The 13,259-nt window shown below is 42.7% G+C and overlaps 1 protein-coding gene across 5 annotated transcripts in view; it reads right to left on the bottom strand.

Annotated features, from left to right (window-relative positions):
* The window catches only part of GXYLT2 (glucoside xylosyltransferase 2), a 101,912-nt gene that overhangs the window by 73,096 nt on the left and 15,557 nt on the right, over positions 1–13,259 (bottom strand). Inside the window, exons 1-2 of one of the 5 annotated variants that reach the window (XM_056528295.1) lie at positions 8,311–8,411; positions 7,873–8,041 (exon numbers count right to left, since the gene is read on the bottom strand). The exons of 2 other annotated variants lie outside the window; for them this stretch is intronic. In XM_056528295.1, coding sequence (XP_056384270.1) covers positions 7,873–8,041; positions 8,311–8,344 — 203 coding nt within the window. In that variant the 5' untranslated portion in view covers positions 8,345–8,411. 2 more of the 5 variants (XM_056528297.1, XM_056528294.1) reach the window with 2 other exon arrangements.

Raw genomic sequence — 13,259 nt, 5'->3', positions numbered from 1 at the left:
ATACAAGTAAAAATTTTCTCCTTTTTACCCCTTGCAAAAATTCTAAAATTGGGTCTACAAAAACATGCGAGTGTAAAAAATGAAGATTGTGAATTTTCTCCTTCACTTTGCTGCTATTCCTGTGAAACACCTAAAGGGTTAAAACGCTGACTGAATGTCATTTTGAATACTTTGGGGGGTGCAGTTTTTATAATGGGGTCATTTATGGGGTATTTCTAATATGAAGGCCCTTCAAATCCACTTCAAACCTGAACTGGTCCCTGAAAAAAAGCGAGTTTCAAAATTTTGTGAAAAATTTGAAAATTGCTGCGGAACTTTGAAGCCCTCTGGTGTCTTCCAAAAGTAAAAACTCATCAATTTTATGATGCAAATATAAAGTAGACATATTGTATATGTGAATAAAAAAAAATTATTTTGAATATCCATTTTCCTTACAAGCAGAGAGCTTCAAAGTTAGAAAAATGCAAAATTTTCAAATTTTTCATCAAATTTTGGGATTTTTCACCAAGAAAGGATGCAAGTTACCACAAAATTTTACCACTAAGTTAAAATAGAATATGTCACGAAAAAACAATCTCGGAATCAGATTGATAACTAAAAGCATTCCAGAGTTATAAATGTTTAAAGTGACAGTGGTCAGAATTGCAAAAAATGGCTGAGTCCTTAAGGTGAAAAAGGGCTCAGTCCTTAAGGGGTTAAAGACCTCAAGGCATCCATTAGATCTGTAAGTTCACTCCCCTCCCCCCCAACTGTCTATAAATTTCTCCCAGTCAACCAGCCTTCAGCACCACAAAACCAAGATACCCCACTGGTTGGCATTGATACCAACCAGAGCTATTGGCATGAGTCACAAAGCTGGAAGCCTGTTTAAAAATCTCAACCCTTGTGTATAATTGGTATGCTGAGGCTGAGCCCTGACTGTCAATCAAGCACGGGCAGGAATGGGAGGGTGATTGATGAGGCATTCAAACCCTCAGCCCTTAAATGGGTACTCCGCCCCTAGAGGGATAAGATGTCTGATCGCGGGGGTCCATCCACAGGGACCCCTCCGTGATCTCCGGCCCAGCACCCCGGCGTTCTGAACATTTATGTTCAGAACGCCGGCTGTGCTAGCTTCAGGTGGCCATGGTAATCAAGCTGCCCCTATATTAATGTCAATGGGAGGGGGCGTCACAGCTGTGGTCACTAGTAATCCGGCGCGGAGCGGAATTCGCTACGTGCAGCGGATTACTGGGGTGCCAGGCAGGAGATCGTGGGGAGTCCCAGCGGCTGGATCCCTCACGATCAGACATCCTTTGGATAGGGGATAAGATGTCTAGGGGCAGAGTGCCCCTTTAAGGGGCTTGGGAGTGCCTCTATGACACTTGGCACCAGAGAATGACAGCATTTTACTATGTTAAGGAAGCACCGACAGATCTGTGACGGCCATGTGTCTCAGTGTCCCAACAGCTATCTAACAGTGTCTGCAGTTTGGAAAGCGAGTTGCTGCTGTCAAATTCCCTTTAACCTGACCCTGAGATTCTCGCCACTGGGACATCGGTGTCGGTTTCTCAGCATAAATGTAGATGTTGCTGCCCTGGCTCAGCATCCCGAGAAATATCACAGCGGAGTGAACTTTATGCCAGAACCCAACTTTTTACCACTGCTGAAATTAAAACTTGTGCTTCTATTAAAATGATGGCACTGCCGAGACGTATAAACTAATACATTAGCGCGTAGATCAAGCGAATCACTCGCTAAATGCAGCAGTAATCATCCTCTGTACAGCAATTTAACATCAAGAGTATCAAGTAGACTTTATAGCCCTGGCGGCTGGCAGGAGGCATATATTAACTAAATGTTACACACACTGCTGAGATACAGAGATCGTCAACTCTATGGGGAACATTAAGGCCGCTTTCTTGGAGCCTGTTACATGCACATTTTTGCATCCGTAATTTACAGACAAGTCCCGACCCACCAGCTTTTGATTTTACGGAATGGACACGTGTCAGTTGGGGTCATCAGACTCGTGACCAGGCCAGGACCTGCCCCCATAATAATCCCATGTGAAACTGGTCTTTGTTTCTGAAGGCCTAAAAGTCAATGCTTCAAGGATGTACAAGGTTTCAGGTCCTAAGGTTACAATCATTAAAGGAACACTCCAGGCAAAACTAATACACAGTATAAAAAAATAAAATAAAATAAAAAGCCAAAGGAAAAATTCCTGTGTCAGTCTGCCTCCTAGAGGCTCGGTTTCCACACAGGTTTTTTACTGGCGTTTTTTTTTTGGAAAACTGCCACTGCAGTAAACTTCTGGCTTTGGCTCAGAAACTGCAGTGGCAGTTTTCCAAAAAACGCCAGTAAAAAACCTGTGTGGAAACACGCTTTTTGTTTTTGCGGGTTTTCCGCTGCGTATTTGAAAGGGGGCGGGCTCTTCTCGGCTGTCCGTAGCAGATTTTCCACGGAGGAAATTACGCTGCGTAAAATCTGCCGCAAGCCCCGTTGAAGTCAGTAGGGACTGGGGCGGATTTTTCAAAGCGTAAATTCCACTGCGGAAAATCTGCTTCGGACAGCCGAGAAGAGCCCGCACCCTTTCAAATATGCAGCGGAAAACCCGCAAAAACTAAAAGCGTGTGAATGCACCCTCAAGGTGTTATCCAGGAATAGAAAAACATAGCTTCTTTCTTCCAGGAAAAGCATCACTCTTGCCCTCAGTTTGTGTGTGGTGCTGCTCAGTTCCATTGTAGTGAATGGAGCAGAGTTGTAATAATACAGGTGTGGCGCCGTTTTTGAAAGAATGCAGTATTTTGTTTTAAACTAATACTGGATAACCCCTTTAAGCACTGTACTAGGCAAAGGGATATTCCCAACTCACAATGTGATTGCACGAATATGATAATCATGTTAGGATTAGTGGGGGTCTGACTTCTGAGACAGCCACCGTTCATTAGAAGGAAGAGGATGTAGCACTGGTTTGAAGCTGGCTCCCCTTCTGAGTTTTACCCTGTGAAGCGGTGCTCCAAGCCACACAGCTATGCCAGGAACTGCAGCCAGACTCACAAAGAAAAGGGGTACTTCAGGGAAAAACATTTTTTTTTTTAAATCAACTGATGCCAGAACATTAAACAGATTTGTAAATTACCTCTATTTAAAAATCTTAAGTTCTTTTCTGTCTGACCACAGTGCTCTCTGCTGACACCTCTGTCTCAGCAATTGTCAAGAGTAGAAGCAAATCCCCATAGCAAACCTATCCTGCTCTAAACAGTTCCTGACATGGACAGAGGTGTCAGCAGAGAGCACAGTGGTCACACAGAAAATAAATTTTAAAAGAAAACTTTCTGTGAAGCATACAGCAGCTGATAAGTACTGGAAGGATTAAGATTTTTAAATAGAAGTAATTTACAAATCTGTTTAACTTTAACTTTCTGGCACCAGTTGATTTAAAAAATAAAATAAAAAGTTCACAGGAGTAGCCCTTTAAGTGAATGGGGCTGCACTGCAGTTCCCTATAAGTTCAGACAGCTTTAGACCATTGTAGAAGGGAAAAACTGTAAAGGGGGTGCAATGGTACACTGCTGCATCCTCATTAGGGTGCATGCACACCACATTTTTGCTATACAGTACCTGTATACAGTTTCAAGTTAAAAACCATATGGAACTGTATAGAAAACTGTATGCATTGACTTAACATTGTAAACTGTATGTCAAACGCGTCATCCAGTTTAGTCCATTTTGCATCTCATATGGTTTTGTACAGTTTTTTTCCCGTACCCAAAACTATAGTCTAACACGTTTCTTGGTCCGGATACGTTTTTTTTTTTTTTTTTACATGGGAGTCAATGGGAACTGTACAGAACTGTATGTGCATACGGTTCTATCAGGTTTTCACCATACGTTTTTTTACTTTAAACTGTTTTTTTTCTTGGAATTTCAATCAAACAAGTGAAACTTTATTCAAAATGGAGTGAAAAGTTAAAAATGTATACGTTTTTTTCTTAAAAAAACGGATGCAACCGGACATAATTTTTCAAACCGTATGCGGTTTTCAACCGTATATGGGTTAAAATTTGTACACACTTTTTGATACAGTTTAGTCAGGTTTTGGGGAATCCGTATTTCATCAAAAACCTGATACAGAAACTGTATTGCAAAAACATGGTGTGCATGCACCCTAAGTGGAAGTCCTAGCAGTCATACCTCTACCAATCATAATGGGGGAGCTTTATCAAAACCTGTGGAGAGGAAAAGTTGTCCAGTTGCCTTTAACAACCAATCAGATTGCTTCTTTCATTTTTCAGAGAGGTCTCTTTAAAAATGAAGGAAGCGATCTGATTGGTTGCTATGGGAAACTGGGCAGTTTTTCCTCTGCATAGTTTTTGATAAATTTCCCTCATTGGGGGAGATTTATCAAAACCTGTCCAGAGGAAAAGTTGCTGAGTTGCCCATAGCAACCAATCAGATCGCTTCTTTCATTTTTGAAAAGGCCTCTGAAAAATTAAAGAAGCAATCTGATTGGTTGCTATGGGCAACTCAGCAACTTTTCCTCTGCATAGTTTATGATTAATTTCCCTCATTGTGTTTGCATAGCCCAGCTATATAAAATCACTATATGAAAGGGTAATCTTTAAAAAATGAAAATAAAAACAGCTGTTTCATGCTGCCTGGACAACTGGCAGTATGAAAAAGGCACAAGCTGCTCATTACAATGCACTTTGATTTACTATAAATAGGTATTGGCTCTGATACCGGACATGTGCTCATGCAAATATTCCTGATGCCTGCAGACCGTACAAATAAAAATCCCTCTCCCCTTCCATCCGCTCCAGCGCTGAGGCCTCTTCATCATTCTGTGCGATGAAATGACGTCATCAAGGTGCAGGCAAAGGTCCTACACCACTAGCAGAGTGGAGAATTCTAGGCTTCAATGGGGAAGTGGATGGAAGGAGAGTGGGATTTTTATTATTTTCTTATTTGGAGGGGACGTATTGGGGGAAACTACTTGATAGGGGCTCTACCTAATAAGAGGTTCCCTACCTACTGGGTTTTTCCTACCTGCTTATGTTCTAAAAAGGATTCCTTACTTATCTATCTTCTAGGGACTTCTATGTAAAAAGGCAGGACTCCCTACCAAACTACTGGGGATATATCTTAAAGGATAGGGGATAAGTGTCTGATCAATGAGGGTCCAAATGCCAAGACCCCCCCCCCCCCCCGCAATCTCCTGCATGGGGCCGCCGGCACTGCCGCAGCTCTCCCATGCAGGAGGCGTGTCGGCTGCAGCATGACGTTGCGGCCAACACGCCCCCTCCATGTATCTCTATGGGAGATGCGAGGATGCAGCCGTCGTGCCTCCCCACCTCTCCCATAGAGCTGTATGGAGGGGGGCGTGTCCATTGAGCTCAGTGAGCTCGTCCCCACTCGCATTAGCTGGCACACAGAGCGGCAACGCCGGGGCCCAGTTTGGGAGATCACGGGGGTCCCAATGGTCAGACCCCCCACGATTAGACACATCCCCTATCCTGTGGATAGGGGATACGTTTTTTCGCTGCAGATATCCTTTAATTATGAGCGTAAGTGAGGTCCTCATGTTTGACTTTCACCTAAGGCTTCACAAAGTAGTATTGGTAAATCCACAATAAAAATTATCTGTATTCATACTCTGTCCACTGAAGTGTTTTTAAGAAATCATAATTTTAAAGGATAAGTCTTAGGGTTTATTCACACGGCAGAATTTCCGCTTGCAGAATTCGGCCTCAAAATAAAGCCCATAGACTCTATGGGATTCCGCGCTCCCATTCAGCCTTCTGAAATTCTGCTTGCCGTGAGAATAGACTCTTGGACAAATTTGTGATCGAAGTAGGTTGGGAATGGACTCTTCTCACCTCATTGGGCTTGACCAGGATAGACTGATCAGTCAATTCCATGAAGGCAGGGAGCAGCGGCGGAAAGCAGTCGGTTCTCGGCTATTCATTAACAATATGTTACTCAAAAACACTGCAGCATTTTGTTGTAAATTATAGAGCAATATAGGGAGCGGTGCATGTGTTTCGGGCAGCATGAAACAGCTAACAGGTTCCCTTTAAAGCCTGTCAGGACTACAGTGATCCCTCAACTTACAATGGCCTCAACATACAATGTTTTTTTCTGGACCATTGGAACTTGAAACCAGACTCAGCATACAATGCTAAAGGATATTCCAGATCTGTGAGACATTTCACAACTGCAGGAACTGACCAATCAGAATAGAAATTTTACTGGTAAACCCCCTGTATTACTGAAGTGCATGCACTGACTGGCTGTCTGGTAGTGCCCCCTACAGTACAGGGAGGAACTACAAGTTCTGTACTACTCCTTACCTGTGCCAGGTTTAGCTGCTCCTTTGGACACCAAGTAAGGGCGGCTCCATTTTGGACACTGTGTGTACTGTATAGGACCCTGAAGAAGCTCCCGTCCTCTACATAAACCATTGTTTCCCAACCAGGGTGCCTCCAGCTGTTGCAAAACTACAACTCCCAGCATGCCCGGACAGCCGTTGGCTGTCCGGGCATGCTGGGAGTTGTAGTTTTGCAACAGCTGGAGGCACCCTGGTTGGGAAACACTGACATAAACAGTGATTTATAGCTCCCAGCAGATCTTTCTTACTTTTATATGTAAGGATTTGTTTTATCTGTATTATTTATCTACTTATTTTTCTTTAACCCTCACCTTTTCCTATTTTTGATGACATTTTGGTGGCTTCAGAACCAATTACCAGTTTTCCATAGGGTTATGGTCTCATCATACAATGGTTTCAACATACAATGGTCGTCCTGGAACCGATTAATATTGTAACTTGAGAGACCACTGTACACTGACACATCACAACTTGTAGGCTTATATCTAAACCCCTGGTCAAAACAAAGTGACTCCTTGCCATTCCATAACTATGCCCATCATTGATATTGATGGCGTCAAGGCTAAGATAACTCAACTAAAATCATTAAAGGGGTATTCCAGGCGAAACCTTTTTTTATATATATATCAACTGGCTCCAGAAAGTTAAACAGATTTGTAAATTACTTCTATTAAAAAATCTTAATCCTTCCAATAGTTATTAGCTTCTGAAGTTGAGACAGCATTTTCTGTCTAACTGCTCTCTGATGACTCACGTCCCGGAAGCTGTGCAGTTCCTATGGGGATATTCTCCCATCATGCACAGCTCCCGGGACGTGACATCATCATTGAGCAGTTAGACAGAAAACTTCAGAAGCTAATAACTATTGGAAGGATTAAGATTTTTTTATAGAAATAATTTACAAATCTGTTTAACTTTCTGGAGCCAGTTGGTATGTATATATATATATATATATATATATATATATATATATATATATATATATAAAGGTTTTGCCTGGAATACTCCTTTAAGTTATGAAAATACATGGAAGGTATGACCAAATACTACAGTCCTGTGAACAGCTGGAAGCCCAAGCTCACAGGTCACTTACTACCAGTCGTATCATCTGACAGACAAGTGACGTCAGAAGACGGTTAAAAGAGGAAAATCCTTTGATAAGAACATTCCATCGTAATATTCAAAATAAACTACATTCTTACAGGATAGTAAGGGGTTACATATACCCCCCATATATGCATACAGTAGTCTGCACCCCCCACCATACAAAGCATAGGAGTCCTGTCCTGCCTTCTGAGGAGTAATGTAAATGGATACAATATATAAACAAGAAACAGTAAACAATAAATAAATAACCAGCACTATAAATAAACAGATCTTATACACTACAGGAACTATGTGGTGTCACATCTACAAATCATGATAGGAAGTACAAGCCCTCCACCAAGATGTTCTGCAGCAGCCATGTCCTGAACTTTTATCTATGGTCTCCTTACCTAATTTTAGCTGGTTTTGCCTTTACTTTGCTTGTCTTCTTTTTCACCCTTTTTGGCTTGTGCTCCTCTATGGCTTTGAAGTACCCTGGGGTAGTGGTGGGCTGTTCCCTGACATGTCCAGAGGGGGCTGGAAGTTTGGTTCTCCTGGTGCCTTTAACAGGGTGTTCATCTGTATTCCCAAGGAAGAGATAGAGGATCAGAAGCCCCCCCAGGCACAACAAGCTAGCCAGGAGCTTGCAATGGATCCTCATGCTGCCGGGTCACTTGGGGTCTTCTGTGCAGATCATACTTGGTGGGGGTCACCCCTTGGGGATCAGTACTGCAGGCAGCATTGTGAGAAGCTTCCACAGGGAGCTCCGGGGCTGCGAGCACCACGTATCCGATTGTCAGGGCAGGGGGAGGGGGGCAGAGGAGACACAGAGGTGGGAGGGATCCTACCGTAATGTGTGGAGCTCAAGCTCCCTCTCTTCATTATGACACATTGTACACATGCTGAACACCCGCTGTGCCCGCTCTCACCTGCAGAGGGCGCGCTTACGGCCTCATCCTGTCATGCACATGAAGATACTTTTAGTTTCAATACAATACAATGAGAATACTGTACATTACAATGACAATACTTCATTCACATTCATACTTCAGTGACAAACCATTTCCGACATAAAATGCTGGAAATATTCCACCAGGGAATATTTAAAAAAAAGATACTTTTTTATTTGTTAATATTATTATTCATTTTTTAAATTTGTTTTTTTTTATGGAGTACCTCTAGTTCCAGGGCACAGTACATAAGGGGTTAAAATACATATTAGGGCTGCCTCCAATGATTATTTGAATAATCGATTAGTTGTCAATAGTTTCATCGATTAATCGGAAAAAAAACACCAGAAAGAAAAAAAAAGAAAAAAAGGGTTTAACTGATTTTACTTGAAGAATTACGTACAATGGCCATGTTAAAACAGTTTCTAGGATATGATGTGACCGAAAAGCAGAAATTTTGTCCTTTAGTAGTTTTTTTTTTCCAAACAGTGTGCCTCTAGCTGTTAAAAAACTACAACTCCCAGCATGCCCAGACAGCCAAAGGCTTATGGCTGCATTCACACCGTATTTTTGCAATACAGTTCCTGTATCAGGTTTTCGATGAAAAACTGATTCCTCAAAACCGGACTAAACTGTTTTAAAACGTGTGTACAAATTTTAACCCGTATATGGTTTAAAAAATGATGTCCGGTTGCAGGCCCGTCGCTACAGGACAGGAAAACCAAGCAATTGCTTGGGGCCCCGAGCAGAGCCGGTGGTTGTTGTGTTGGGCAGTCCTCCTGTCCCTATCCCGGTTCAGCAGCTCGCCCTGTCGGCCGGCCGGGCCAGCAGTTCAAGAGCCTGGAGCGGGAGGCAGAGACTAAAGCCTCCGGCTTCTATTTTGTGTGCCCGGCTCACCTGTAGTTGCCAGGAACACAGAATGTCCCCACCCCCAGTGTAGTGCCGTACAGCTATGCGCGTTGGCCTCTTATTTACGTTCGTTCACGTCACATCACGCTCCCAGAATTCAAGGGCCGGCCCTAGGTATTCTGAGAGCGTGACATGAGCGAACATCATTACCTAGCGTTACGCGTAGCTGTGCAAGCCCATATCTGGGGGACTGGGGAAGGTTCTGCCCTGAATTCCCGGCAACTGCAGCAGCAGAGGTACCAGCCGGGGGTGCCTAATCTAGCGGTACTACCTGCCTACTGGGGGGAGGGGGGTAATCTGGGGGTACTACCTTCCTACTGCGGGGGAGGGGGGTAATCTGGGGGTACTACCTTCCTACTGCGGGGGAGGGGGGTAATCTGGGGGTACTACCTTCCTACTGCAGGGGAGGGGGTTAATCTGAGAGTACTACCTGCCTACTGGAGAGGGAGGGAGTTAATCTGGGGGTACTACCTGCCTACTGGGGGAGGGGGTTAATCTGGGGGTACTACCTGCCTACTGGGGGCTTTGCTTTTGCGTGCGTAAGGTGGGGAGGGAGTGGAGGGGGGGCCTCCATGTCTATTTTGCTTGGGGCCCCCAAATTCCTTCAAACGGCCCTGTCTGGTTGCATCCGTTTTTTAAGAAAAAAACATAGACGTTTTTAACTTTTCAATCCATTATGAATAAAGTTTCACTTGTTTGAAGACAAAAAACTGTATGGTGAAAACCGGATGGAAACGTATGCACTTACAGTTCTGTACGGTTCCCATTGACTCCCATGTTAAAAAAAAAAGTATATGGTTTAATACAGTTTTTCACCCGGACCTAAAATCGTGGTAGGCTATGGATTTGGGTACAGGAAAAAAACTGACAAAACCGCACAGGATGCAAAACGGACACAACCTGATGCATCGTTTGGCATACGGTTTTCAATGGAGAGTCAATGCATACGGTTTTCAATACGGTTCCACATGGTTTTCACATTGAAAACGTATATGGGAACTGTATTGTAAAAACGTGGTGTGAATGCACCCTAAGACACACTGTTTGGAAGACACTGTTCTATAGGGGAAAAAATCTACATGCAACTATACTTAGGCCATGTTCACTCGACCTAAACTGTACAGACATTGCACACATCTGAATAATCTGGCGGGCCGGCGGGCAGCAATGCGTTTGCAAGCATACTCCTCAAAAAGAATACACAAGCCTATCGGAAATTCCACCATGTGAACAGTGCAGCAGAATCCCATTGAAATCAGTGCTGCAGTGAAATGTCTGTATGGAATATTCTGACGGAATTCCACATGGACATTCCACTGTGTGAACTTACACCTAAAACTTACACCTATGAAAGAATTTCTGTCACTATACTAGAGGCTGCATTTAACAGTAACTTTCATTTAACTTGGAGTTGCCATGTATTATCACAAGTCATTGGGGGCATTCCCTGGCTGGCTTCTTGCTTCCTATACCCAAACAGGGAGGGATCCTTTCAATCTAGGCTAGTGGGGTATGGAGAAGCTGCTGGAGACAACCAAGATGAATTGTGGTTCGGACAGCATGAAAATGATGAAAAGTTCCTTTTAAAGAGGTTGTTTGGCAATAAAATTATTTTTTTATGTGGCTTAAAAAGGTTTTCTAACCTTACCAATCCCTCATCAAGGCTGTTCTGACACTCACTACGTCCCCACTCTTTTTATTCCTTTCATGACATTAGTGCAGTGGTCCCTCAAATTACAATATTAATTGGTTTCAGGATGACAATTGTATATTTAAACCATTTTATGTTGAGACCATAAATCCATGGTAAACTGATAATTGGTTCTAAAGCCCCAAATTCCATCCAAAAATGGGAAAAAGTGAGCATTAAAGAATAATAGGTAGATACTTAATACAAATAAAGACAGTACTTGTATATAAAAGTAAGAAAGATCTGCTGGAAGCTGTAAATCAATGTCTATGTAGAGGACAGGAGCTTCTTCAGAGTCCTGTACAGTACACACAATGGGGGAGATTTATCATTGGCTTTACACCACTTCAATGTTCTAAATGTCTCTGTAAATTTTGTGCTATTGCATTTTTTGCACATTTTTTTTGCGCATTTTTGGTAGAACATATTTCACAGTTGTCTTCTGTTTGGTGCACCATACCCCACTTTATGCAGTGGAGCTGTTTTTATTATTTGCAAAATTCAATTTCAAAGTGTTTTTTTTTTTTTTGCACAAAGCCTACTTTTTTTGCTCCAAATCGACACCATCTAAAAGGACACTTACAAAAGTGTCAGATGCTAGAGCACAAAGCTTAAACCAATCTCTGTAGTTTACTGGTTTCTATAGTTGAGCAAAATCTATCAAGTTCTGTGCACATTTTTAGTAAATTTTGAGCAACTGTGCAAACAATACACCAAGCAAACAGGGGTAAAATCTTTACTACCTTACACCAACATTGATAAATCTCCCCCAATGTCCCAAAAGGGTAAACTGGAGCTGCCCTCCTCCGGTGTCTAAAGGAGCAGCTAACTCTGGCACAGGTAAAGAGTAGTACAGAACATGTTATACCTCCCTGTACTGTAGGGGGCGCTACCAGATAGGAATTCAGTGCATACCCTTCAGTAATACAGGTGTTTTACCAGTGAATGCCCATTCTGATTGGTCGGTTCCTCCAGCCATTGACAGGTTTCACAGACCTGGGTTGTTTGTAGCATTGTATGTTGAGTCTGGTTTCAAGTTACAATAATACAGGAAAGACCATTGTATGTTGAAAAAGATCTTTCCTGGACTATTGAGGCCATTGTATGTTGAGGGATCACTGCAAATAACATTCTCAACAAATCATTGGCAGAAGTGGGTTACTGCTGCGGCCAGTGATATGCTGAGCGGGCATATGGTGATCAGTGGGTATCCAGTGGGCACCAGCACTGTAGGTAGGGTGAGAAATTGTTTATATGATGAGGCTTTTTTAACCCAGTCCGAGCATTTATTTGTATCTGTACATGCTGATAACCCCTAGAACAGCTCTCAGAGGGTTTGTTGTTACCAACCTTTATTGAGCAATAAAAGATAATTCAACTAAAAATGCCACCATACACCCTCTGTTCTTCCTCTGCATAACTAGGCATCATTCTAATTCAAGATTCTTGGAAAACAGTGTGATATTCCCTTTGAAAATTTAAAGGGGTTTTCTGGGATTTCTTTTTATTTGACTATGCTACAGGGGCTGCAAAGTTAGTGTAGTTTATAATATGGTGTCTGTACCTGTTTTTGATGGATCATTCTTCACAGGGCTGCAGAAAATTGTTTCACCACAGCACAACACCCATGGAAGAGAGCCTAGCTGTGCTACAATGGGTGGGGTGACTTGTGTGTGGAAGGGAGAAAAATGACCTCACACTTACAAACAAGGGATCATGGGCCTTGTATTTGGGGGAGGGAACTCCAACAGGAAATAGCCATTTCACAAAAAGAAAGCAGCAGCATTTTGGTGGACTCCAATGGCAGCCATTTAAGACAATAACTGGGGGTTTCGGTGGAATCACACTTTTATATTTAACAGTCCTGGTTACAAGAATATGAGACAAATACATCCTTCATATTATTATATAAAAGAGTGCACCATATATGTCAAGATGTATTAGGTGAATGGAGTGCTGCATCTCCCTGGACAGCTAATGGCTATGAGTAGTGCTGTGCCGGAAAATAGTGTGACGTGGGTGCAAAGTTTTCAAATGAGTCGAGGGGGTACAGTACAGGTTGACTTTGATCACATGACATGTAAATGGAAATGTTAGATTGCAGCATTGCCTATAATAATTGTCAATGTAGTCACATTACAACCCCCGCATGGTGTAACTGGCACTCTGAATGCTGATGTGAACATAGCCTAAAAGCAGAGCTGGTGCCTGAATTTATGCCACCCTAGGTAAAAGCTAATTTTGCCAC

Source organism: Hyla sarda, chromosome 6 (genome assembly GCF_029499605.1).
Source record: "Hyla sarda isolate aHylSar1 chromosome 6, aHylSar1.hap1, whole genome shotgun sequence".
Taxonomy (NCBI): domain Eukaryota; kingdom Metazoa; phylum Chordata; class Amphibia; order Anura; family Hylidae; genus Hyla; species Hyla sarda.
The sequence above is the reverse complement of the archived record's forward strand: the minus strand, read 5'-3'. Positions and strand labels throughout refer to the sequence as shown.